General features: G+C 40.9%; 2 protein-coding genes across 3 annotated transcripts in view; both read right to left on the reverse strand.

Annotated features, from left to right (window-relative positions):
- Positions 1-20,794, reverse strand: part of TTC28 (tetratricopeptide repeat domain 28) — a 596,541-nt gene extending 575,747 nt beyond the window's left edge. For both annotated transcript variants that reach the window (XM_033837116.2, XM_033837115.2), the window contains exon 1: positions 20,594-20,794. In XM_033837116.2, coding sequence (XP_033693007.1) covers positions 20,594-20,695 — 102 coding nt within the window. In that variant the 5' untranslated portion in view covers positions 20,696-20,794. The remainder of the gene's footprint in view (positions 1-20,593) is intronic.
- Positions 20,795-25,514: 4,720 nt separating this feature from the next.
- The window catches only part of CHEK2 (checkpoint kinase 2), a 34,290-nt gene continuing 32,068 nt past the window's right edge, over positions 25,515-27,736 (reverse strand). The window contains exons 13-14 of the mRNA XM_073790882.1: positions 26,634-26,714; positions 25,515-25,814 (exon numbers count right to left, since the gene is read on the reverse strand). Of these exons, the coding sequence (XP_073646983.1) occupies positions 25,725-25,814; positions 26,634-26,714 (171 nt within the window). The 3' untranslated portion in view covers positions 25,515-25,724. The remainder of the gene's footprint in view (positions 25,815-26,633; positions 26,715-27,736) is intronic.

Here is a 27,736-nt window from a genome sequence, read left to right on the forward strand (position 1 = left end):
TGAATTTCTAAATAGATGTTGATTAAATAAAATTCATATTTTATGGCAAGTCAAGACAAGTTTAAATGTAAAATTTTTCTCTGCTTCTTTGGGCCTCCTCCCTCCCCTTTAGTGGGTATTGTGCATCTGCACTACCCAGACCTCCTTAGGAGATAACCTTCCTTCTTAATCTTATAAGGAGTCTCAATGACCCATGACTCACTACTCACTTTGAGTCTGTTTATTTGTAGCACCCCTTCCTTCTAATTATTTCATGGTAGGCTTCTTTTGATCATATTTATTTCAATAAAAAATAGTTATCTTTCCCTGATTCTAGTGTACTTCACTTTGGGACTGCCATGGGTGACCCACAACGCACTATTTACTTTGTAAGTGCAGATCTGGACTGTGTGAACTGTTAATACATCATTTGACATATAACCCTTTGTCCCAAAAACTTATATAACTGTGGTTTGACCTCCAACAGGCAAAACAGTCCTCAGAGTTGTTTTGTGAAAGACTGCCTGCGTGTTATAATCCTCAGGTTGGCTCCAATAAAATTTTCCATTTCTTTCTAAGACTATTGATTAATTATTTCGTCAACAATGCAAACTGCCCTTCAAGGAGGAGGAAAGTGAAATCAATCATCCCTCCATCTGGAGAGAATAATTTGCATTGCTATCACTTATCTACAATGTATAGAGCTACAGAGTAGTTCAAAGACAATGAAAGGTGCAAATTTCATAGAATCAGACAACCTACAAGAGCACACTGCATTCCTAATAACCTAGTTTTCCACTGAAGATAGGCAGTGATCTTTTTCCAAGTCCATTTCAAGTCCTTTCCCATTTTTTCCTGACAGTCTCAAAGTGAAGTACACTAGAATCAGGGAAAAGGAACTATCTTTTATAAATATATGCAAAATATGATCAAAAGCAGCCTGCCATGAAATAATTAGAAGGAAGAGGTTCTACAAATAAACACACTCAACCCAGCAGGAACCTAGAAATGCATGAAAATGAAAATATAATTCTCTGTGTACTCAGCACCATTCAAGGGAGAGTGAAACCTAGGTCAATGTACAGAAGTACAGGATTCTGAACTTTACAGTCACCAATACTCACAAAACCTACACTGTAATCTAGTGTAAGAGTTGAGATTGGCAGGAATGATCCTTATCAACTGACAAGTGTTCTCTGAGGTGTAAACAAGATTGTAATCTGACTCCTTCTCTCACCTCCTTTTTTTTTTTTTTCTAGTTTTTCTTTTTTTGTTTTTGTTTTTTTGTTTTTTTTGCGGTACCCGGGCCTCTCACTGCCGCGGCCTCTCCCGCTGCGGAGCACAGGCTCCGGACGCGCAGGCCCAGCGGCCATGGCCCACGGGCCCAGCCGCTCCGCGGCACGTGGGATCCCCCCGGACCGGGGCATGAACCCGAGTCCCCTGCATCGGCAGGCGGACTCTCAACCACTGTGCCACCAGGGAAGCCCTCACCTCCTTCTTTTTAAAGTTAATTCTTAGAATTTGAAAGAACTTTTAGAAGATCTAAATCAGGGCTTAGGAAACTTCGGCATGTGATCCAAATCAACCCACTACCCATTTTTGGAAATACAGTTTTATTGGAACACAGCCAAACCCTATTGTTTATATATTGTCTATGGCTGCTTTTATACTACAGTGGCAGTTTAGTAGTTGCAACAGAGACTTGTGTAGCCTATAAAGCCTGAAATATGTACTACCTAGAGCTTTATAGGAAAAGTTTGCCAACCTCTGATCTAAATCAATCATCGACAATACTTTCTTGACCCCCTTTAAGCATCAAAACCTTTTTCTGATCTCTTAACTGTCCATTTTAAGACAGCTAATTGAGAAAATACAAAGAAATAGCAAAGGCTACTCTTATTGCCTTTATTTATTTTATTTTTTAAATTTTTTGGCTGCATTGGGTCTTCATTGCTGTGCATGGGCTTTCTCTAATTGCGGTGATCGGAGACTACTCTTCTTTGCGGTGTGCGGGCTCCCCATTGCAGTGGCTTCTCTTGTTGCGGAGCACAGGCTCTAGACGCACAGGCTTCAGTAGCTGTGGCTCACGGTCTACGGAGAGCAGGCTCAGTAGTTGTGGCGTAAGGGCTCAGTTGCTCTGCGGCATGTGGCATCTTCCCGAACCAGGGCTCGAACCCGTGTTCCCTGCATTGGCCACCACGGAAGCCCTAGATACTGTTTTGATTCACAAAATATACATGTATTTAATGGCAATAAGGAGCTTCCGTGGTGGCGCAGTGGTTAAGAATCTGCCTGCCAATGCAGGGAACACGGGTTCGAGCCCTGGTTCGGGAAGATGCCACATGCCGCAGAGCAACTGAGCCCTTACGCCACAACTACCGAGCCCGCGTGCCACAACTGCTGAAGCCTGCACACCTAGAGCCTATGCTCCGCAACAAGAGAAGCCACCGCAATGAGAAGCCCACCACACCAGAAAGAAGAGTAGCTCCCGCTCACCGCAACTAGAGAAAGTCCACACGCAGCAACGAAGACCCAATGCAGCAAAAAATTAAATAAAATAAATAAAATTTTTAAATTAAAAAGTAAAAAAAAATACAGTATCTATACATATTTGAAAAAAAACAGAGGCATGGGTAAACAAGTTATTTTATTTACTCAGTCTACAGATGGTCTACATATGAATTGAACCATGACCTCCCTTAGAATCCACAAAACAGTAGGAAGCAGTGATCAAGGTTTCCTTGCTACAGAGAATAAAAGGTTATGCTGGTTAACCAATTCTGCTATCTGTTATCAGAAATAATGTCTTGATAGCAACTACTCTATTGTTTTTGCCAGACATCTTTCAAAATGTGGTGGGCTTATACAAGCATACTTTGGTAACATTGCCGGTTCAGTTCCAGACCCCTGCAATAAATCAAATATCACAACAAAGCGAGTCACATGAATTTTCTGGTTTTCTAGTGCGTTTAGTGCATTTTTCATGAATTTTCTGGTTTCCTAGTGCGTTTAGAAGTCATGTTTACACTAAACTGTAGTCTATAAAGTGTGTAATAGGATTATGTCCAAAAATATATCTATATATACCTAAATTTAAAAATACTTTATTGCTAAAAATGGTAACCATTGTCTGAGCCTTCAGTGAGTGGTAATCTTTTTGCTGGTGGAGGGTCTTGCCTCAGTGTTGACGGCTACTGACTGATCAGGGTGGTGGTTGCTGAAGGCTGGGGTGGCCATGACAGTTTCTGAAAATAAGACCACAGTGAAGGTTGCCTCACCAATTGACTCTTCCTTTCACGAACCATTTCTCTGTAGCACACAGTGCTGTTTGATAGCGTTTTACCCACAGTAGAGCTGTCAAAATTGGAGTCAATACTCTCAATTCCTGCTGTTGCTCTATCAGTTAAGTTCATGTAATATTCTAAATCCTTTGTCACTTTCAACAACCTTCACAGCTTCTTCACCAGGAGTAGATTCTCAAGAAACCACTTTCTTTACTCATTTATAAGAAACACTCCTCATCTGTTAAAGTTTTATGAGATTGCTACAATCCAGTCACATCTTCAGGGTCTACTTCTCATTCTAGTTCTCTTGCTGTTTCTACCACATCTGCAGTTACTTCCTCCACTGAAGTCTTGAACCCCTCAAAGTCACCCATGTGGGTTGGAAGCAACTTCTTCTAAACTTCTTTTAATGTTGATATTTTGACCTCTTCCCACGAATCATGAATGTTCTTAATGGCATCCAGAATGGTGAATCCTTTCCAGAATGTTTTTCAATTTACTTTGCCCAGATCCATCATTAGAATCACCATCTATGGTGACTACAGCCTTACAAAACGTATTTCTTAAATAATAAGACCTAAAAGTCAAAATTAGTCCTTGATCCATGGGCTGCAAAATGATGTTTTGTTAGCAGGCATGAAAACAACACTAATCTCATTGTATATCTCCATCAGGGTGCTTGGGTGAACAGGTGCATTGTCAATGAGCAGTAATATTTTGAAAGGAATCTTTTTTTCTGAGCAGTAGGTCTCAACAGTGGGCTTAAAATATTCAGTAAACCATGTTGTCAACAGATGTGCTGTCATCCAGGCAGAGTAGATTTAGCATAATTCCTAAGGGCCCTAGGATTTCTTGAATAGTAAATAGCATTGGCTTCAACTTAAAGTCACGAGCTGCATTAGTCCCTAATAAGAGTCAGCCTGTCCTTTGAAGCTTTAAAGTCAGGCACTGACTTCTCTCTAGCTATGAAAGTCCTAGATGGCATCTTCTTCCAATAGAAGGCTGTTTCATCTACATCAAAAATCTACTATTTAGTGTAGCCACATTCATTAATTATCTTAGCTAGATCTGGATAACTTGCCGAAGCTTCTACATCAGCACCTGCTGCTTCACCTTGCACTTTTATGTTATGGAGACAGCTTCTTTCCTTAAGTCTCATGAGCCAACCTCTACTTGCTCAGACTTTTCTTCTGCAGCTTCCTCACCTCTCTCAGCCTTCACAGAAGCAAAGAGAGTTAGGGCCTTGCTCTGGATTAGGCTTTGGCTTAAGGGAATGCTGTGGCTAGCTTGATCTTCTATCCAGACCATTAAAACTTTCTTCATAACAGCAATAAGGCTGTTCCGCTTACTTATCGTTTGTGTATTCACTGGAGCAGCACTTTTAATTTCCTTCAAGAACTTTTCCTTTGCATTCACAACTTGGGTAACTGGCACAAGAGGCCTAGTTTTTAGCCTATCTCAGCTTTAGACATGCCTTCCTCACTAAGCTTAATCATTTCTAGCTTTCGATTTAAAGTGAAAGATTTGCAACTCTTCCTTTGATTTGACCACTTAGAGGCAACCGAAGGGTTTATTCATTGGCCTAATTTCAATACTATTGTGTCTCAGGAAATAGGGAGGCCCAAGGAGACAGAGATAGACAGAAGAACGGCCAGTGAGTGGAGCAGTCAGGATACACACAACATTTATCAATTAAGTTCAACATCCTATGTGGGCGCAATTCGTGGTGCCCCCAAACAATCACAATACTAACATCAAAGATCACAGATCACCATAACAAATATAAAATTAATGAAAAATTTTGAAATATTGTGAGAGTTGCCAAAATGTGACACAGAGATATGAAGTGAGCAAATGCTGTTGGGAAAAAATGTCGCCGGCAGACTTGCTCAATGCAGAATCGCCACAAACCTTCAATTTGTAAAAAATGCAATATCTGCAAAGTGCAATAAAGTGAAGCACAGTAAAATGAGGTATGCCCATACTTTAGCCAATGACAAAACTGCCAATGTTTATATTAAGAGTAGATGTGCTTAAATAACTCATGATTTTGAAATGTAGTGGAAGCAACATGGCTTTCTTACTTCCAGTGGAAATAAAATTTAAAATGGCTCCTATGTTCAGGAATTACTGGATGCAATACTTTTACCTACCACTTTAGCTATTATTAAGATTCCAGGGCATTCTAAACTTGACTCTCTGAAATTTAAGGGAAATCACCTTGCTGATATTTCCGCAAGGAAAGCTGCCCTTAAAGGAACCAACAATAGCCAAACCTGTGTCATGGTCGAAAGGGATATTTCTCCAAATGATAACTTAGAAAAACTGGCTAGAGAAGCCCAACAATTGGCCTCAGAAAAAGAAAAACAAGACTGGAAACTCAACAACTGTTGACTTGATAAAAACAGAAAGCTCTGGTTTGGACCAAATAATAACCAAGTCCTACCAGAGGCTCTAAAATTCCCAGTCCTCACCATTGTACACGCAATAAACCATTGGTCTACTGACAAAATGATAGCCTTTGTGAATCAATATTGGTAAGAAATCATTAATAAGGCCACCAAAAGTGCCTACCTCACTTGTCCCATTTATCTGAAGTACAACCCAGGGAAGCCTGTTCGTACTGCTCTCAGACATTTTAAACTGCCTAATGGACCATTTGAGGTCTGGCAAATGGATTTCATACAACTTCCTCTGTCTCATGGATATAAATATGTTTTAGTTATGGTCTGTATGTTATCACACTGGACTGAAGGCTTCCCTGGCAGACAGGCTACTGCCTCCTTTATGGCTAAAAAGTCCTTTTGGAAAAAATTATCCCTACCTAGAGAACGCCTCTCAAACTTCATAGTGATCCAGGAACCCATTTAATGGCCAGGTACTTGGACAAGTTTGTGCAGTTTGGCCAGTTGTATAATACTTTCACTGTGCTTACCACCCTCAATCCTCTGCTTTAGTCAAATGCACTAAGGGCTTTATTAAGACTCAACTGGAAAAATCTGTAGAGGCTCTCCAAATACCTTGGTCAAAAGCATTGCCATTGGTTCTTTTAAATCTTAGATCCACCCCTTTTGGAATCCACCCCTTTTGGAATTCATAAACTCTTAACCTTTGAGATAGTCACAGGATGCCTAATGCACTTGGCTCCTGATTCTTTTGATGCACAACTGATAAAAGAAGAGATACTCCAATATTGCAAAGGTATAATCGCTTGTATTAAAAATAACCATTCTGGGCTTCCCTGGTGGCGCAGTGGTTGAGAATCCACCTGCCAATGCAGGGGACATGGGTTTGATCCCTGGTCCAGGAAGATGCCACATGCCACGGAGCAACTAAGTCCATGCGCCACAACTACAGAGCCTGCGCTCTAGAGCCCGTAGGCCACAATTACTGAGTCTACGTGCCACAACTACTGAAGCCCACGTGCCTAGAGCCCATGCTCTGCACCAAGAGAAGCCACCGCAATGGGAAGCCCGTGCACCACAACGAAGAGTAGCCCCCGCTCACAGCAACTTTCTGCCCATGTGCAGCAACGAAGATCCAATGCAGCCAAAAATAAATAAATAAATAATAAATTTATTTTTTTTAAAGTAGCATGTCATTAAATAAATAAGTAAATAAGTAAATAAATAAAAATAACCGTGCTTTGGTAGAGCAATCTTTTCATAGTGCACTCTCCGGAGACAAAATACTTAAGCACCACACCTTGAAACCTGAAGATTTCATCTACTGGAAAAGACACCTCCAGAAGAGCTCTCTTCAACCTCACTGCAGAGCCCCCTATCAGGTACTGCTAACCAACCCTTATATCACCAAATTTCAAGGAACAGACTCTTGGATTCATGCGACACACCTAAAGAAAGCACCAAACCCTGAATGGACCTGCACCATCATCTGGTGATCTGAAAGTAAAGATTTCCTGGAATTGAAGCAGATGACATCTGATGAGACAGCTTTCCCAAGATATCTGGACCAAGCCTGTTGAAAGTTTGCCACCAAACCTTTGATGATAACATAGCACTTCAGATGATCTCCAGTGTCTGTGATCTTGACGACATATGGATTTTAGATAAAAAGTACCTGAGAGTTTTCCCTCCTAGCCCTCCTTGTTACTCAAATACGACATAATTAACTTTCCAATATGTGCACTTTCCCTCCAACATGAGATACTACACCCAGGAAAGAAACCTCAGTTAAATGGAGTTGGGAGACCAGAAAGGGGAGCTCCCATACCCTGTAACGATAGCAGAGCCCAACAGGAAGAAGAAAGGTTCCTCTTCTTTCCTGGCAAGGACACAACCACTGAAAAGCCATGGACTCCTTTACTACTGTCCTCCCAACTTCCTCTCTATAGAAGTGTTCTCCTTTCCTTGCCATGCGTGCTCACCATGGATGCCCACCCCAAACTGCAATTCTCTGCTGATCCCAAATAAACTCATCTTTGCTGGAGAAATATCTGGCAGTCTATTTGTTTTAGGTCAACAATAGTAATAACAACAACACAACACACACACACACACACCCCTAGCATTTATTTAACACTTACTATGTGCCTGGAAGTGTTTTAAATAACATATACATATTAATTCATTTAATCCTGACAACAACCCTGTAAAATAAGCAACGGTAGCATTCTCACTTTATGGATAGGACAATAAGGTACAGATCTCATGCTTTTGACACTACATATGCTACAATGCCATGATACACAACCCTCTAAATTTAAGGCAGCCTTTGAAATGCAACACTTAAGCTCAACTTGCTTACATGCTTTTTAAAGTTCATATCTGGACTTGCAGCTATAAGGGAAATAATTTTCTCACATATGGAGTGATTTTTTAAGACTCTTGGTTGAGAAAATCTGACCTGACAACACACACAGGACAAAATGGGTAGAAAATCAGGCAATGAAATCATCTTCCACACTGCAAAATAAAACTACTACCTTCACTATTGTCCCATTCAGAAATCAAAAGTAAGGTAATTCATGGTAGGTATACACAATCTATTTTATAAATTATGGTTTCTATTTACTGAAGCTCAAAAATATCTTGGGCTGAGAATATAAAATTTAAGAGTTCGTTATCCTTAATTGTAAATACATGTCTTACATACAAACTTTGTATAAGTGGAAATTTAATAAAAGTAACTTTTATTTTCTGCAGTATTGTTAAACATAATATGTGTTTTTAGTGTCATGATTTTTAAAAGCCAATGTTAAAATACTGGTGTATCTAAACTCATTATGAAAAAAAGTGATAAAATACACAAGAAACAAAACTTTTTAAAAATATTTGAGCCAAATTGACACAAATTCACTTTCACAACTCCCTCTATAAAATCAATCAAAATGCTATGACAATGGTGGGAAACCAACCACATTTTGAAAAAAAATTAACTAGCAAACACATCGACTAATTCTCTCTCTTCCAACTTCAACTAGAAATATGTACTCTAAAGTAGAAGAGTAATTGTATTTCTAATATCTGCCAATTTGTTTACAACCCATCTCACAAAGGATAAAAATTTTAAATCCTTCTCTAAATAGCTTTGAGTTCACAAATAGACATGACTTAAAACAAAGCAGTATAGGGAATTCCCTGGTGGTCCAGTGGTTAGGATGCAGCACTTTCACTGCCGGGACCTAGGTTCAATCCCTGGGTGGGGAACTGAGATCCCACAAGCTGTGCAGTGCAGCAAAAACAAACAAACAAAAAGCGGTGTAAAACTGTCTCTAGACATTCAATTATTTCAACTCTTTCCTTCAAGAATAAGGAAAAGCTCAAAAATTGATATTTATTAAGTAAATACTTACATTTAACTCTCTCAGGAAGTTCAAATGAAGAATATATTTCTGGAATCCATTTTTTTTTAAACAATCAAAAACTTCTTTCAGGAAACTAAAATTATATGTTAATTTCACAAACCTGACCTTGGGCTAAAATTCTGAATCAATAAATAACTTATAGTATTAATTTTGCTTTGTTTTTAGTTAACAACTTTTAATTTGCATTATAAAGACTGATTCCCTTCATCAATAAATAAGGAAGATACAAGCTATGATTTTATTTTATAATTCCTTTTATTTCAGAGATGCATATGAAATTAGAATCACTTCTTTACTATCTTAAAAACTATTATTTTTATATAGACTCATTTCATTTAATACTTTTCTTCATTATCTGGTTTAATTCCCATTACTCATTCAAGAATCCTTTATGTCAGGTACTCCATTAAGCATTAGTTTAGTAACAGCTTTATAACTTTAAATACTTAAAAATAAACTGCTTACATTGTAGTTAATTTTATCTTTTGATTGATGAAAAGTTGAAAGATAATAAAATGAAAGAATAAACTTAGTATCAAGTACTCATTCTTTGGCTCTATCATCATTATAGGGACTCAAATTCCAGAATACTGTGCCAACATAACCTTAAACCCCACAATGAAAACTAGATTTTAACAAAATATCCAGGGGAATTCCTATACTGCTATTCTGCAACAAGTCTAACATTCAGTAGCAAAAGTTCTAATTGATGACTATTTCCTTAATGATCGTTCAAATCAAAGATAGTCTAGGGCAGTGGTTAAGAACGTAGACTCCAGAGCCAAACTACTAAATTAGAATCCAGGGCAACTCAGCTTCCTAACTGTGGAGCTTGAGTAAGTTACTACTTAGTAACCTTGCTGTATCTCAGTTTCCTCATGTGTAAAACAGTGATAACAATAATAACTACCTTATAAGATAGTTGTGAAGATTAAATGAGTTAATTTATGTAAAGGACTTAGAACAGTGCTTAACACATAGTAAGCACATGTTAGTGATAATAATCTGAAACCAACAGACCTTATACTTATGGAAGGAACACACAGTACTCTATAATTTACATGGTTCTTCCAAATATACCTAACAAAAATTTTATTTTTTTATGAAATATATTTGGAATTTATGACCAATTTCCTGAACAACTTCTATAAATGGTTTTCATAAATCTTTGTGGAGATTAAGAAGCAATGAATTTGGGACTTCCCTGGTGGCACAGTGGTTAAGAATCTGTCTGCCAATGTAGGCGACACGGGTTCAAGCCCTGGTCTGGGAAGATCCCACAGCCGGCAGAGCAGCTAAGCCCATGCACCACAACTACTGAGCCTGCGTGCTGCAACAACAGAGGCCCGCACACCTGGAGCCCGTGCTCTGCAACAAGAGAAGCCACCACAATGAGAGGCCCACACACCGCAACAGAGTGGCCCCTGCTCTCCGCAACTAGAGAGAGCCCGCGCGCAGCAACAAAGACCCAAAGCAGCCAAAAATAAAATAAAGAAAGAAGCAATGAATTTAAGAAGAGCATTATTTGACAGTGGAGCAACTTTTAAAAATGCTGTTTCTACATAAGCTAAAACCATAAGGATCCAAGACAGCACTCTATACAAAGACATTACATACAGAACAAAAGCATTTGTGGCAGTGTTTTTAGTACTTTTTTAGTATCCTCTCAGGAAATTGTGCAATCCCCTGTCAGATACTTTTCCCAAGGACAAGAAACTATACACAGGACCAAATGTCCAATAAAGGTGCCTGAATTCCAAAATAATATTAGTAGCATGCAAACTCCTGAGAGGGAAATGGGAATGACCAATTAACTCCAAAATAAAAGGTACTGTTTCAACCTAAGTGTTTGCCCTTATTAAATATATACTTTTCAGTATCAAACTGTACTAACAAAATTTCAGGAAACTAAGCTCTTAGTAAAAGACGGTCACAGGGTTAAGTCTTATGGAATTGATGACTTCCTCTGCTCTACAATTTGGCATAATATCTCATAAGCACTTGGAGGTTAACATGCTTGCATTAAAAATGTTGTCACCAGCTTCGCTGGTGACGCAGTGGTCCGCCTGCCAATGCGGGGGACACAGGTTCAGGCCCTGGTCCGGAAGGATGCCACATGCCGCGGAGCAGCTGGGCCCGTGCGCCACAACTACTGAGCCTGTACTCTGGAACCGAGCCACAACTGCTGAGCCCACATACCACAACTGCTGGGGCCCACATGCCTGGAGCCCGTGCTCTACAACGGGAGAGGCCACCGTGATGAGAGGCCCATGCACCACAGGGAACAGTGGCCCCCGCTCACCGCAACTAGAGAAAGTCACACACAGCAATGAAGAACCAACGCAGCCAAAAAGAAATAAATAAATTTATAAAAATGTTGTCACTTACAGACCTGTGTTTTCTGATAAGATTTTCATTGTTTTTGCTCTTACATTTAGGTCTTCGATTTATTTTGAGTTAATTTTTGTGTATGGTGTGAGGTAGGGGTCCAAATTCATCATTTTGCAGGTGGATATCCAGTTGTTTGTTGTCCAGCAACATTCACTGAAAAGACCATTCTTTCCCCCATTTAATTGTCTTCACACCATTGTTGAGAATCAGTTGGCTGTAAATGTGAGGATTTATTTCTGGACTCTCAATTTCATTGACCTGTGTTATTCTTAAGCTAGTACCACACTGTCTTGATTACTGTTGCTTTATAGTAGATTTTGAAATTGGGAAGTGTGAGACCTCTAAGTTTGTTCTTTTTCAAGATTGCCTTGGCTATTCTGGGTACCCTGCCTTTCCATGTGGATTTTAGGATCAGCTTGTCAATCTCTGCAAAAAAGGCAGATGGGATTTTGATAGGAATTTCACTTAACCTGTACATCATGTGGGGGAGTACTGCGATATTAACACGGTTAAGTCTTCTGGTCCATGAACATAGGATGTCAAGATTAGACTTATTATTTTAAAACTACATTCCTTAAACTGCCCAGTCCAACTGCTAAAATAAAACAACCAAGAAAAATACCTTCAGCCCCAAAGAACTGAATCCATTCCAGCTTTACTTGATGCTGCAGAGTTCAATCACAAAAGAAAGAAAGGTCACACAAGAGATCCCAATAATAATTTTTAGAATGTTTGTCCTTTAAATCTAATAATTACCCTCTTCTCTCATCTCCACTTGCTCCTACTTTCTATTTATTTGGATGATTCTTTTCCAATATGTCTTTTCTTTTAACCTATTCTTACCTTCCCCTCCTCATCTTCAAAAATTATTTTTTCTTGCATCTATAATCTAAAAATGGGCACCAATGGCTTTCTATATGCATGATTTGGCAAAATATAAGTATCAAGGTTTCTGACTTTCCTTTTATGATGACTCACAGAGGGAAATAATAATCAAAGTAAGCTTCATCTTCATCAAAGTGATGTTCTTTATGCAATTCTGGAAGTGCAGAGAATACTGATAAGAAAATTTTCCTACCATTTTCTGAACTAAGTCCACAGTACGTTGAAACACTACTATGGCAATTTTTGAACTTCTACTATGGCAAACTTAGCCAGTCACAGCCTGGAAATGCCAGATATATAATCATGAAAAGGAAAACCATATACAATAAGATGCCTTCCATATTTAACAGTCACAGCTAAACTTTTTTTTCACTCTTGCAAAGCTACAACAGAGTCAGGTTTGCTGTTTTACTTTGACCACGTGCTATTTCTTAGCAACCTGTTCTTTATCCACAACATAGTACCACATCCTCATTACAAACAGTTATTTGTCAGCTAGAATCTCAACAACTCACATTTCAGATTACTGCAATTTAACTTTACACTATTAATTATTAAATAATGCACGTTCTCCAGACTGAAATTTCCTCTCCTAGAGGTAATACAGCCATGAGATAAAAAGGGGTTTTTTGGTAGTGGTCACAGTAAGGGCAGTTAGAGCCATACTATGACACCTGCTTCCCCCCTTTTACTGTTCTACTCTCTAGTTACTGTTACTGCTTGTTCAATCTCCCAATACTACTTTTGATCTCTAGTAAAACGGACTAGTCTCTGATCTCTAGTTAAAGAATAGAAGGATATTATAACTGCTTTCTGTTTCTCAACAGCAAGAAAATATTAATGATAAAACAAGCCTTTTATCGCAACAATAAGTAGACATTACCAGTGGTATAATCTAGCCAAAATATTTAACTTGGATCCATCAAGTCTTTTTATACAGCTTCTAGTTTACAGGAAATAAAGAAACAAGGTAAATGGCACCACATGGAAGCTACCAGACAAATCCAGAAGATAACTGCAGGACAACTGGTTTGGTCTTCCCAGTGACTCAGAGTCATGAAAAAAGGGACCATGCTACATTAAAAGGAACTTCAGTGACATTAATTAAGGCATGATCCTGGATTAGATACTGATTTTGACATAACAGCTTCAAAGAACATTCTTAGATAGGCAAAATTTTTTTTTTAAATAAATTTATTTATTTTTGGCTGTGTTGGGTCTTCATTGCTGAGCACGGGCTTTCTTTAGTTGCGTCAAGCCAGGGCTACTCTTCATTGTGGTGCACCGGCTCATTGCGGTGGCTTCTCTTGTTGTGGAGCACAGGCTCTGGGCGCGCAGGCTGCAGTAGTTGTGGCATGTGGGCTCAGTAGCTGTGGCATGCAGGCTCTAGAGCACAGGCTCAGTAGTTGTGGCACACAGGCTTAGTTGCTCTGCGGCATGTGGGATCTTCCTGGACCAGGGCTCGAAGCCGTGTCCCCTGTACTGGCAGGCGGATTCTTAAGCACTGCACCACCAGGGAAGCCCCATAGGCAAAATTTTTAATACTGTCTGAGAATTTATTAAGAGGAAAATTTACTTAAATGGAAAGTTGGTGGGGAGGGGGGTCACTGCCTGAAAAAAAAGGTTTCAAAACAGTATCTATATAATGTTCACCATACAATCCAGCAATCCCACTCCTAAACACTTACGAAATATATATATATATGTGTCTGTCTGTATGTCTTATGAAACACACAAAGACTTGTATGTGAATGTTCATAGTAGCTCTATTCACAATCACTAAAAACCAGAAAAAAACCCAAATGTTCACTGACTAGTAACTGGATAGCAAATTGCAGGACACATACATTGGAGCAGTACTCAGTAATAAAAAAGAAAAGTCTTCTACAACTTTTACTGTAATGGTGATTATACAACTATACATATTTGTCAGAACTCATACAACTATACACTTTAAGTTGATAAATTTTATTTTTTCTATAAATTATACCTAAATAAAGATGATTTTAAATATAATTAAAGACATTTTATACAGTCTTATTTAAAATACCTATATACATTTGTCTGTATGTGTGCAAATATTGTTATATAGAAAGATGTACAGAAGAAGTTCCAGAAAGTCATGTATTAAGGTATTAAGAGTAGTAATCACTATATTAGTAATGTTACCGGGGGGGGGGATTTTTGCTCGTCTTATGTTTTCTAATTATATACCATGCACACATGCAGTTTTTGGAATAATAAAAGGCTGTGTTTTTGTTTGTTTTATTTTTTATTTTAATTTATTTATTTTAAATCTTAATTGGAGTATAATTGCTTTACAATGGTGTGTTAGTTTCTGCTTTATAACAAAGTGAATCAGTTATACATATACATATGTTCCCATATCTCTTCCCTCTTGCATCTCCCTCCCTCCCACCCTCCCTATCCCACCCAACTAGGTGGTCACAAAGCACCGAGCTTATCTCCCTGTGCTATGCGGCTGCTTCCCACTAGCTATCTATTTTACGTTTGGTAGTGTATACATGTCCATACCACTCTCTCGCTTTGTAACAGCTTACCCTTCCCCCTCCCCATATACTCAAGTCCATTCTCTAGTAGGTCTGTGTCTTTATTCCCGTCTTACCCCTAGGTTCTTCATGACATTTTTTTTCTTAAATTCCATATATATGTGTTAGCATACGGTATTTGTCTTTCTCTTTCTGACTTACTTCACTCTGTATGATAGACTCTAGGTCCATCCACCTCATTACAAATAGCTCAATTTCGTTTCGTTTTATGGCTGACTAATATTCCATTGTATATATTTGCCACATCTTCTTTATCCATTCATCCGATGATGGACACTTAGGTTGTTTCCATCTCCTGGCTATTGTAAATAGAGCTGCAATGAACATTTTGGTATATGACTCTTTGAATTATGGTTTTCTCAGGGTATATGGCCAGTAGTGGGATTGCTGGGTCATATGGTAGTTCTATTTTTAGTTCCTTAAGGAACCTCCATACTGTTCTCCATAGTGGCTGTACCAATTCACATTCCCACCATCAGTACAAAAGTGTTCCCTTTTCTCCACACCCTCTCCAGCATTTATTGTTTCTAGATTTTTTGATGATGGCCATTCTGACCGGTGTGAGATGATCTCATTGTAGTTCTGATTTGCATTTCTCTAATGATTAATAATAAAAGGCTGTGGTTTTTTGGGTTTTTTTAATACAGACACTTTGATTTAAAATTTTCTTGGGCTTCCCTGGTGGCGCAGTGGTTGAGAGTCTGCCTGCCGATGCAGGGGACGCAGCTTCGTGCCCTGGTCCGGGAAGATACCACGTGCCGCGGAGCGGCCTAGGCCCGTAAGCCATGGCCGCTGAGCCTGCGCGTCCGGAGCCTGTGCTCCGCAACGGGAGAGGTCTCAACAGTGAGAGGCCCGCGTACTGCAAAAAAAAAAAAAAAAACACGCAGATGTAGAGAATGGACTTGAGGACACGGTGAGGGGGAAGGGTAAGCTGGGAAGAAGTAAGAGAGTAACAGTGATATACATACACTACCAAATGTAAAATAGCTAGCTAGTCGGAAGCAGCTGCATCACACAGGGAGATCAGCTCAGTGCTGTGTGACCACCTAGAGGGGTGGGATAGAGAGGGTGGGAGGGAGATGCAAGAGGGAGGGGATATGGGGATATATGTATACATATAGCTGATTCACTTTGTTGTACAGCAGAAACTAACACAACATTGTAAAGCAATTAGACTCCAATAAAGATGTTAAAAAAAATAGCAATCATTCAAAAGAAATAAGAATTGTAATCAACAAACTTAATGAAAAAATACTGCTTCTGCTTTTAGTAGAAATAAGTAGTAAAAGAACAGGACATTAATAAGAACTATGGGGTAAGAGCAAACAGCTTTCAGTTATACTTTTATTATTTTTAATAATACATACAAATACGTTGTCAAATATCATATAGAGCAGCCTAGATTTAGCAGCCTTTTACAATACAACTGTGTGGTGTGAAAGACTCCTTCACTGTTCCTCAAACACTCACAGGGATTTCCTGGGTCACAGAAAAGTGACGGGGACAGGAAGAGGTTTGAGGTTTTTGTTTTGTGGGGGGGTTTTTTTGGTGTTTGTTTTTTTTTTTTGGTCTGAGGTTTTAGGTTTGTTTATTTTTGGGGGGGAGGGTTTTTTGGGTTTTTTTTTTGGTTTGGCAGTTTTGTTTGCTTTGGGGCTTCCTTTTAAATAGAGTTAATTAGCAAAAGAACAACAAAGTACCAAATCCCTACCACATGCAAGGCATTGCTCTAAATATCTACCTACATACATTCTCTTTTACTTAATTCTTTGAGATGGATATTACTGTCCCATTATACATATGAGAACACTGGATATATAACATTAAGATTTGTCAAAAACTCAACTAGTAAGTAGCAGAGCCAAAACTTAGAGATATGAACCTGGATTTGCATCCATGCTTGAGTTTTCAAAGACCATTCTTCCTCACTATTTTCGAGGAAAGATCTGAAACAGAAAATTGGAACAGACTACCACTAAACGATGAAGCTAAAAGATATATCCAAAACTCAACTGTATTTTTTCTATACACTAGCAATGAGCTAGTGATGAACAATGATGTGAAATGAAATGTTAAAAACAGTACCATGTACAACAGCATCTAATAGAATAAAATAAATACTTACAGATAAATTTTTGGAAGAAGTGTAAGACTTGGGCCTGAAAACTATAAAACATCATTGAAAGGACAGATTAAACACAATCTCTATAAAAATCCCAGCTACTCTTGGGCAGAAATTGATAAGCTGATCCTAAAATCCATATGTAAGGGACCCAGAAAAGTCAAAGCAGTCTTGAAAAAGAACAAAGTTATAGGACTTACACTTAATTTCAAAACCTATTACAAAGCTACTGTAACCAACTAGTGTTGTACTGGCATAAGGATAGGCAATAGAATAAGATTGAGAATCCAGAAAAAAACCTAACACATATTCAGCTGATTTTTCAATAAGGGTGCAAACACCACCCAATGGGATAAGAACAGTCTTTTCAATATATAGTGCTGGGACAACTGGATCACAATATGCAAAAGAATGAATTTGGACCACTGCCTTACACCATATGCAAAAATTAACTCAAAATGGATTGATGACCTAAATATAAGGACTAAAAACATAAAATTCTTAGAAGAAATCATAGGGGTAAACCTTCATGACCTTGAATTTGGCAATGGATTCTTAGATATGACACCAAAAGCATGAGCAACAAAAGAACTTCATCACAATTAAAACGTTTTTTGCAACAAAGGACACTGTCAAAGAAGTTAAAACACAACCTACAGAATGGGAGAAAACATTTGCAAATCATATACCTAATTTAGTATCCAAAATATTTTTAAAACTCCTACAACTCAATAATAAAAAGACAAATAACCCAATTAAAAATTGGACCCCCCCAAAATGGACAAAGGATTTGAACAGAAATTTCTCCAAAGATATACAAATGGCTGATAAGCACACACAAAAAAATATGCCCAACATCATTAGTCATCAAGGAAATGCAAATCAAAATTGCAATAAGATACCACTTAACACCTACTAGGATGGCTAAGTTAAAAAGACAAACCATGGGACTTCCTTAGTGGCGCAGTGGTTAAGAATCTGCCTGCCAGTGCAGGGGACATGGGTTCGATTCCTAGTCCAGGAAGATCCCACATGCCACAGAGCAACTAAGCCTGCGAGCCACAACTACTGACCCCGTGTGCCACGACTACTGAAGCCCGTACGCCTAGAGCCGGTGCTCCACAACAAGAGAAGACACTGCAATGAGAAGCCTGCACACCACAATGAAGAGTAGCCTCCGCTCGCCACAACTAGAGGAAGCTAGTGGGCAACAATGATGACCCAACACAGTCAAAAATAAATAAAATTTATTAAAAAAAAAAAGACAAACCAATAACAAGTACTGACAAGATTGTAAAACTCTCATACACTGCTGGTGGGAATGCAAAATTATGCAATGACTTAGGAAACAGTTTTTCAACTTTTCAAAAGGTTAAAATAGAGTTACCATATAACCCAGCAATTGGGATATGCCCAAGAGAAATGAAAACATATGTCCACACTAAAGCTTGTACACAAATGTTCATAGCAGCATCATTCATTATAACCAAAAAGTGGGGGGGAAAACCTATGTCTATCAATGCATGAAAAGATATAATGTGGTATATCTGTTCAATTAAGTATTATTCAGCAATAAATAAATGATACAGGTACAACATGGATAAACCTCAAAAACACTGTGATAAGTGAAAGAAGCCAGTCACAAAAAGACCACATATTGTAAGATTAATTATATCTCAACAAAGCTGGGGTTTTTTAAGACACTTTAAAAAAAAAAAAGTCATGGGGATGCACAGCATGGTGACTATAGAACTATAACACTGTATTGTATATTTGATTGTTGCTAAAAGAGTAGAACTTAAAAGCTCTCATCACAAGAAAAAAAAACTGTAACTATGTATGGTAATGGATGTTAACTGGACTTACTGTGATGATCACTTTGCAATATATATAAATATCAAATCATTATGTTGTACACCTGAAACTAATATGTTACATGTCAATTATATTGATATCTCAATTAAAATAAGGAATTTTTAAAAAGACATGTGCATGAACTACAAAAATGAAACGCTGAGAGAAAAAAAGCACCTAATTTTCAATTTTTCTTCTTCATATGCATATTCCTAAAATTTTGTCTTCCTATACATTCATATTTTGTCCATGAACAACAAACTGCTGAAATTAAATCAAGTACTGAAATTCAAAAAAACATGAAAAAAACAGCTCCTGAAATATCAAATAACTTTCAAACAATTCTACTTTAGCATTGACTCTGAACTAGACACAAATCTCAATTTCAAAATACCACATAAAAATTACAAATACTCAGAGGTTTAAGCAAATTGCCAACTTTTCTGAATAAACAGTAATTCAGATTTGCTTTGATGAAAATGTAAATATTTACCTGACTGAAGAGAACAAAATCCTATAAGTCTAGTGTTCCCAAATGATGAAAAGAAAGAAAAGTGCAATTTTTTTATTCAGAATTTAGTTTCAGAATTAATTTTAACCTAGCTAGGATTATACATAGTTGATGGTTTATACTAAGCAAGGTATACCTTGCTTTTGCCTAAAATATACTGAAAAGAAGGCATTTATAAACAGTTACAAAAGTTAAGTTGGGACTGAGAAAAATCACATCATACAGTAAATGTGACAGAGATAATAACTTCAAAAAGCTCCTGAAAGTACAAGAACTCCTATTTTGGAAACTCCCTAAGTCATTCAGTCTTTCTACAAATATGTACTGACCATCTACCATGTGCTAAGCACTGCGCCTGATACCAGGATGCCATGGTGAGCAATGAACAGATCAGGTCCCTGCTCGCAGGAGGCTTACACTAAAACAGTGCTTGTCAAATGTGCCTGATATAATCACTCAGGAGCTTGTTAAAAATTCAAAATCTGCTCCTCTGCTTTGGAGAGTCTGAGTCCTTGGGCCTGGGGTGAGTTGTGACGCCTGTATATTTATCAAGCGCTCCAGATTATTCCTATGCCCTGGCTGTTTGGAGAGCCCAATGCTCGGGGGCATCCCATCCCATCCAGCCGGAGCCACACCTCCGAAGTCCATTTCACTCAACTTCCTTCACCCTGACCGATAAATACCCCAAACACACCACCACGCTGAGATGGATGTAAAGCATTCCAAAATCACTCTGTGCTGAGACACCGACAGACTTGCTTCCTTCCGGGAACGCACAGCTCACTGCCTTAGACTCCACCTGGGGCTGTCTGCACCTGAGCCTCCCGGGGCTGGCCGACACCTGTCTCCTAGCGGCTGCGGTCTACCTCTCCCGTGGGCCCGGGTCACAGGCAGCCACCGCCCAGCGGGGACGGAGGCAAGGGATTGGCACCGCGCGCATTAGGCGCCGACTGTATACGGCCCCCCGTGCGCGCACACACACTCCCGCGGAAACTGAGGCGGGCAGGCAACAGCCCGGGTCCCGCTGCCGAGTGGCGCGAGGCAGGGCTCGAACCCGGACGACGGGGCGGGTTCCGCCTCGCGGGCGCTCGTCAGCCGCCGAGGCCCGGCCCGGCTCGCACCGACGGAGTTTCACAAAGAAAGTCTCCCGGCCCGCGCCCCTCACGCACTCACCGGAGGCGGCGCCGGCGGTGACTCGGGCTCCCGCCGCCTACGGCTCCGTGCCGGGGTCGACCCCGGGGTGGGCTCGAGCGCCGGCGGCGGCGACTGCTCCATCTCCGCGGGGCCCGGGCCGCGTCCGCCTCGAGCTAACGGTCCCGCCAGCTAGGCGCGCGCGCCGGCCCCGCGCGCCATGTTCCCGCCGTGCCGCGCGCCTCCGCGGCGACCCCCACACCCCCCCACACCCAACACCGCGCACGCGCGCATCGCCGCGCACGCTCCCCGCGCGCCTCCGCGGGTCCCCCCGACCGCGCAAGCGCGCACTCGCCGCGCCCCTCCCCGCGCCCTCCGGAGCCGGCCGCTGTTCCCAGCGTTGCGCCCACCCCCTCTGCAGCCGTCCGGCCGGGCTAGAGAGCTCGCGGTTCTGGGCTGGGCGCCGCCACCTGCCGCACTGCGGACGACGCCGGACCAGACCCTTCGGCACTGCCCCTTTTGCTTCACCTACTTGGGCTTGAGGAGATGGTCCAAGCCAAGAGGGAATTAACCCAAGAAGTCCGGGGGGAAGACGCCGCTAAGGTGATGAGAGCCCCATCGCGAAGGTGTGTGAGCACGTGAGCGAGCCTAAGTAGCACAGTTGATGTCCATGTCCCTGGAAAGCCGGACTCAATGGAGAATCCGAGTTCGAGTCCCGCATCTCCACTCACCTTTGCCTGATTAAGGTCAGGTCTCCAGGAGCCTGTTTCTCCTTAATCGGGAACGTCCAGCAAGTTAGGAGGACTTGAAATAATCCAGATAAAATGTCAACACCGCACCTAGTGCTCACCAAATGGTAATCCGGTGACAAGACCTCTTAAGTAATTTTGTTTTATGGTCAAGAACCAAGGGCCCTTGAAAAGGGAAATTTCGGTTCAAGTCTTGCCTCCGGTTCTTGCAGAGAGCCTTGATCTCTAAATCTGCAAAGGGAGGAGCAGCACAGGGTTGAGGTGAGCTTTCCGATGAGGCACACACCTTTCTGAGCACAATGCCTGGCACACACCAAGCTATCCAAGTTTCAGTGGTATAATTCCAGTTCTATCTTCCAGGACTCCTAAAGTTTAGTGATGGGGGCTCTGATCCCAAACCCTGTGGTATAATTAGCTGGGAGGGGGTTCGCTCAACCTTGGGGCTGGAGGGACTTAGTTCCCACATCTTCACTTTCCATTCTCTGCCCCAAACCTCTCTGGAAACCCTAAAGTTGGCACAAAAACAACAGCAGAGAATGTTTTCACTTGTAAAAAAAAAAAAAAGAAGAGTGCCTGAGGGTCTCCTGGAGTTTGTAAGTGGTTGAATTTATTAGTCTGGGCTTTTCCAGACACAAGTGACCAAAAATTTTTAAAACAAAAAAAATTTTTTTTAATTTAAAAAACTCAACCTGGAGTAAAACAATTAAGGGAATAATTGAAAAGTCTTGGGTGGTACCTCACTTAAGGCATAGCTGGATCCAGGTGCTCAAACGATAACCTCAGTGTTTCTACAATCTCTCAGCTCCGCTTCCCTCTGTGATGACTTCATTCTCATGCAGTTCTCTCCACATAGTGTCCTGGGCAGCTCCTAACTCACACCTACCATCATGGTAGGGTGAATAATGGCTTCCAAAGATGTTCTCATCCTAATTCCCCAGAATTTATGAATATGTAATTTTACATATTCATAGCAGGAGCTGTTTCCCAGTAGTTCCAGCCAAAGTCTTGGATTTTCTTTCACTGGACCCATTTGGGTCACGTGACCTGCCTGAGCCAATCACAGCAAGATTGGCCAGATCTGACTATATGGAGCCCCTCTAGGAAGGGGGTGAGGTTAACCCTGCCAGAAGGACCTGGGGTTGGGGCAAGTGGGAAGAGGGATTCCCCTCCCCCAGAAAAAATAGGGTTGCAATTACCATAAGAGGCATCAGGTTCAGGACAGACACAAAGTACAGCTGTCTACTGCACCATCATCAAGGCACCGGAGGTCCACCACCAAGCAACATGCCTGTTCTTCAAAAGGGACTGGCAGTTACTTCAGTCACTGGGTGGTACCCCTCCACCTCTGCTCCCACCACCCACCCCAGACCTGGCATTTCCCAAATCTGTTTTGTCAAAGGCATCTCAGTTATCCACCCATCTTGTGTGAACCCAAAAAAGGTAAACAGGTGATGTTACTTCCTTGCTCAAGAACTTTCTATGGCTCCCTCTGGCTATGTATGTGACCCTCCCACCTTTTTTTTTGTTTTGTTTTGTTTTTTTGTTTTTTTTTGTTGTTTTTTTTTTTTTGACCCTCCCACCTTTAATGATAGAAGCCAACGCTGACAGATCCCCTACCAGGCACTGTAAATGAAACTTCCACCACTGAATCCTCAGAAATGCCGTATTAAGATGGTCCTCTTATTGTACCCAGTTTACAGATAAGGAAATAAAAGCTCAGCAATTAGAAGTAACTTGTCCAAAGCCAAAGGTCAGGAAGTTCAGAGAGCTCAGATTAGCACAATATTGCTCCCACTAATGATGTTGCCATCCCAGCTCCATTTGCTCACATTTCAAAATCCTGTGCCTACCTCCAGCTGGGTGGGCAGTGAGAGGAGCTCTACCAGAGGAGCCTCTAGGGACCCCTTTGTCTTCTATAGCGTGCGGGGTGTGGGGGGGGAGGCAGACACCTAGGTACCATCTCCCCTTCCCTCTATGACTTCAAGGGATAGGGAGAAAGAATTCCCCAAAAAGAAAACCAGAGTATAAGGTTAAGAAGAGGAAGTGGATGCTGGGTGTCCCCATATTGGCAGCTGATGTCTCCCCATTAGTAATGAGTGTATTAGCTTCCTCTGGCTGCTGTAACAAATTACCACAAATTGGGTGGCTTAAAATAACACACATTTTTTTTTCTTTTAATATTTTTTTTTTTAATAACACACATTTATTCTCTTAACTTTTGTAGGTCAGAAGTCTGAAATCAGTTTCACCTGGCTAAAGTCAAGGTGTAAAGTAAAAGGACTGGTTCCTTCAGGAGGCTCCGATGGAAGAATCCATTTCCTTGCTTTTTGTCTGTCAGCTTCTAGTGGCTGCCTGTAGTGGCTTGTGGCCTCTTCCTCTGTTTTGAAAGAGCACCACTCCATCTCTTCTGACTCTGACTCTTCCTGTGTCCCTCTTAAAAGGAACATTGTGATAACACTGGGCCCACCTTGATAAAACAGGATGGTCTTCCCATCTCAAGATCCTTCACTTAATCACACCTGCAAAGTCTCTTTTGCTATGTAAAGTCACGTATTCATAAATTTTGGGGATTAGGATAAGAACATCTTTGGAGGCCATCATTCATCCTACCATGGTAGGTATAATCAGAGAGCTAATACAAAGTGCTCTGGAAACAGAGAAGGGCTCGCTGGCTACCCCAAGAGGGAAAGATGCCCTAAGAAACCGCAGCCTTCACATTAAATATTCAAATGAGCTAAAACCCATCTAACTTGGCAATCTCAGCCTCATTCCTTTAAATAGGCAAACCACCTAAATCCCCATCTAGCCCTCAGCAACAGGCCAGCCAAGCCTCAGAATGCTTGCACACCCTTCTAATTTCCATTGCCAACCACCACCCTCATTGCCTGAGGCAACATCTGTGTGCCCCTCACCCTCCCCTGGCTGGCTCACCAGTGGCATCTGAACCAAGACACTCAACTCATGGCATAGTCAGCAAGCTACAGTGTGGCCTAGCATCAGTCAGCCAAAGTTACAAAAGAAGCAAAATCAGTGGGTCAGAAAGAGACAAGAAGAGCCAGCCATTAGAACTGCCTGGGCTCCTGATGGCTCCCAGGCCCAGCCCTCTGTAAGGTTGAAACAGATCCCCTTTTCCATGAAGTAATTTGAATGGGCCTCTGTTCCTTGTCACCAAGATGTCCCAGCTTCCACAGATCATGGCGTTGTACCCATTCATCATGACTGAACATACTGGCATTCAAGATTTAGAAATCAGTCTCATGTGAGTTTTGTCAGTGTGAGTCAACATCCCTGAGTCTGAATGAATAAGGGACGGAGGAGATGAGGAACATGAATTTGAGTCAGAAAGCCCTGGGTTGGGTCCCAGCTCCGCCACTTCCTAGCTGTGTGACACTGGGTAAGTCACCTTACTCCTTCAGCCTGGGTTCCTCACCTATAACATAAAGGTGATCAGAGGACCTAGCCCATAGAATCACCAGACAAGAACAACCTAGGGAGGCGCTTTACACAGGGTCTCCTTGGTCATCATTGGGTCAACATGACATGCCCACATGCCTTAGTCACATTTCCAAAATCCAAACAGCTCTGAAACTGGGGAGTCCTCCATAACTCTCGTGGCAGAAAAGATGGACCTGAAGTGACATGAAGCTATTTACAGTTTTCTCTATTCCTCTTACTGTGAATATTTGCTGCAGAAATATTAAAGTGTTTGGTTATAGGATTCAGTGGGGTATTACATATAAACACAGTTGATGTGCCTGGTCCTCTTCCCAAAATCAGGAAATTTTTGAATTTCACAACTTATCTGGCTCTGTGGTTTCAGGGATGATGAGGGTGAGAATGGGACTCTAAACTGGCCCGTGGGGGAATTCCCTTGCAGTCCAGTGGTTAGGACTCCACACTTCCACTGCAGGGGGTATGGGTTCGATCCCTAGTCAGGGAACTGAGATCCCGAAAGCCGCATGGCCAAAAAAATAAAAATGAAAAACAAAATTTTAAAAAATTAAAGTAAAAAAAAAAAAACTGGCCCATAGTAGATGCACCAAGGTACCGACCGTCTTGTAAGGACTCTGGCCAGTCTCGACAAACCCCACCCTGACTCACTGTGCCCCATCCCCTGCAACTTTAGAATTTGTATGCCACTCACCCAGGGATACATCCCAAGAAACCTGCCTGGTTACAGCCAAGGAAGAGGCACCAGAGGAAAGGCACACAACTTCAAATATGCACACACTAAAGGCGTGTAATTAAGAGCTGATCAACAAGCAAAAGCACAAAGCTCAGGTTCCATTACATTTTGAATTGTGTATCAATGATTGTGGAAAAGCAACTGTTCCCACAATGAAAATACAAGCTATGCAATACAGATTTAAAGAACATGGCAGCTGGGTTCAAGAAAGTACATTTCTTTCATGGTCAACCGGTGTTCACGAGACAGCAGCACAAACAGCCAGGCGCTTTGTGGGGTCGGCATCCTCTGCTTCCCCTTCAAGAAGCCGCTTTTGACTTGTAGAAGGCTGAAAGTAAAGGAAAAGAGAGAGATGTTCAAAGAAAACCTCTGGCTTGGTTACAATTTACCAAAGTTTCCCTATATACTTCCAGTAAACTTGGAGCCTTTCATGTGAAACTCCTAGGACCAAGAATACTGGTTGTCCTCATTGACTCTGAATCCCCACCACACCCCTCCCAAACTCAGACACCCTTATCGGACTGACATTTCTCTCCCTTGGGGCTTCCAACCACTCAATGATGTCTATTCAAAGTAAGAAGCATAACCAGCCTCCTCTTGGTTGTCTTCTAAATTAGGAAATGTAAAGGGACCACAATACCTCTCCCAGGGAGCCTCAAGTCTTGCTCTTTTGTGGGAAGACAATCTTTTTTGTGTCTTTGTTTCCCCATTTATAAAATTGCAAGGGAGCAGTAGGAAGAGGAGTGTTACCGAAAGAAGGCAGGACAGGAATGAACAGATATTAACTGATACCTACAAAGAACTTTAGAGGAATAAGATTATAATCAGAAATCATCAACCACTCCCCCAAATTTTAAATTTTTCAGCAAATTTAAATCTGAGCCTCTAATAAGTCTTCCAATCTTGCCTTACAGGAGACTTCCTAAATAACCCCTAGCTGTTTCTCTAATGCATTAAACATGGTCTTCATTATTAAATCTTCTAAAGGTGCCAGAGCAGATCAAGCTGAAACAAAGTATCTACTACATTATTCCTTACCAAAAAAATGTTAAGCAATCACTGCTAAAGAGACTATTCAAACTCCTTATCCTCCACTCATTTGACTCTTCAAACTTAGCCTACATTTAATGACCATGATCCAGAATACCTGGGCGGGAACCTGGGGCAGAGTCATCGACTTTTCTTCTTCAAAAAGCAAGTTCTTAAATTTTCTCTTCATGTCCTCATCCTGTGAAGAAATGAAAAATATAAGTAGGCTGTGAATGAGGGAAAGAAAGCTCCTGAAAGGCAGGGCTAGGATGCCCCTGGAAACAGGGAAGTAGGCTAAGATGGAGATGAATGTGGAGAAAAGGGAAAAGTCTAATCAGCAGTCGGTGCTCAGTCAACACTGGCTGAACCAAACCCATACGCTTAAGAGCTCCGGGTGAATGTCTACTACTAGTAGACTGACTAAAACATAATGAGCAACTGTCACCTTTCCATTATATAACTATGTAACAAAAGGATTGGTTGACTAAAATATACTTACGGAATTACATAATTTCATCTGTGAAAACAAGGGAGCAAAGAAATAGCTGCTTATCCAAACCTGTCATATAAATTTATTTTCATTATATGATCCTTGAAAATCTGTGGTAGAAAATGCATTACAGTATGTCGCAAAGCCCCATCAAACTATTTCAAATGGTTTCAAGTGTTTTGACTAGTGTTAAGGTTGGAGAGAATTATTAAGGACTTGGTAAACTGAAAGGTGATATACAAATAATAAAAATAGAAGTAATTATTATCAATAGAATATAGCTGAAATATGATAAAATCTTCTGAAAGAGCATTTTCTTGGTTTTCACTATATTTTAATTTCATTAGCAAATAAATTTTATTTTGCAAAAAAACAAAACAAAACAAACAAAACTCCAGGTGGGTCAGAGAGAACCATAGACCTTAGCAGTCAATCTTTCAGAGCCAGCATCCCAGATCCTGAGAGATGGCGATCAGGAGGTCAATGGCTGGGGTTGGCTCCATGCTGCTCCCCAGATCTTTCCAGGAGGTCCCCCCTCCCACTGCCAACAATGAGACCAGTTACCAGGGCCACCCTAACAAAGCAACCCTGCACCCGAGGAAAATTCACGCAGCAAGCACTGCACAAGTTGCCAGAAGGACTTCAAGCCCACAATATCCCAGAGCTAATGAGAAAAAAAGTGAACAGGTGTTTCTTGCTGCTGGAGAGGGAAATGAGGGGTGGGGCAGGAT

Source organism: Tursiops truncatus, chromosome 13 (assembly GCF_011762595.2).
Source record: "Tursiops truncatus isolate mTurTru1 chromosome 13, mTurTru1.mat.Y, whole genome shotgun sequence".
Lineage (NCBI taxonomy): Eukaryota > Metazoa > Chordata > Mammalia > Artiodactyla > Delphinidae > Tursiops > Tursiops truncatus.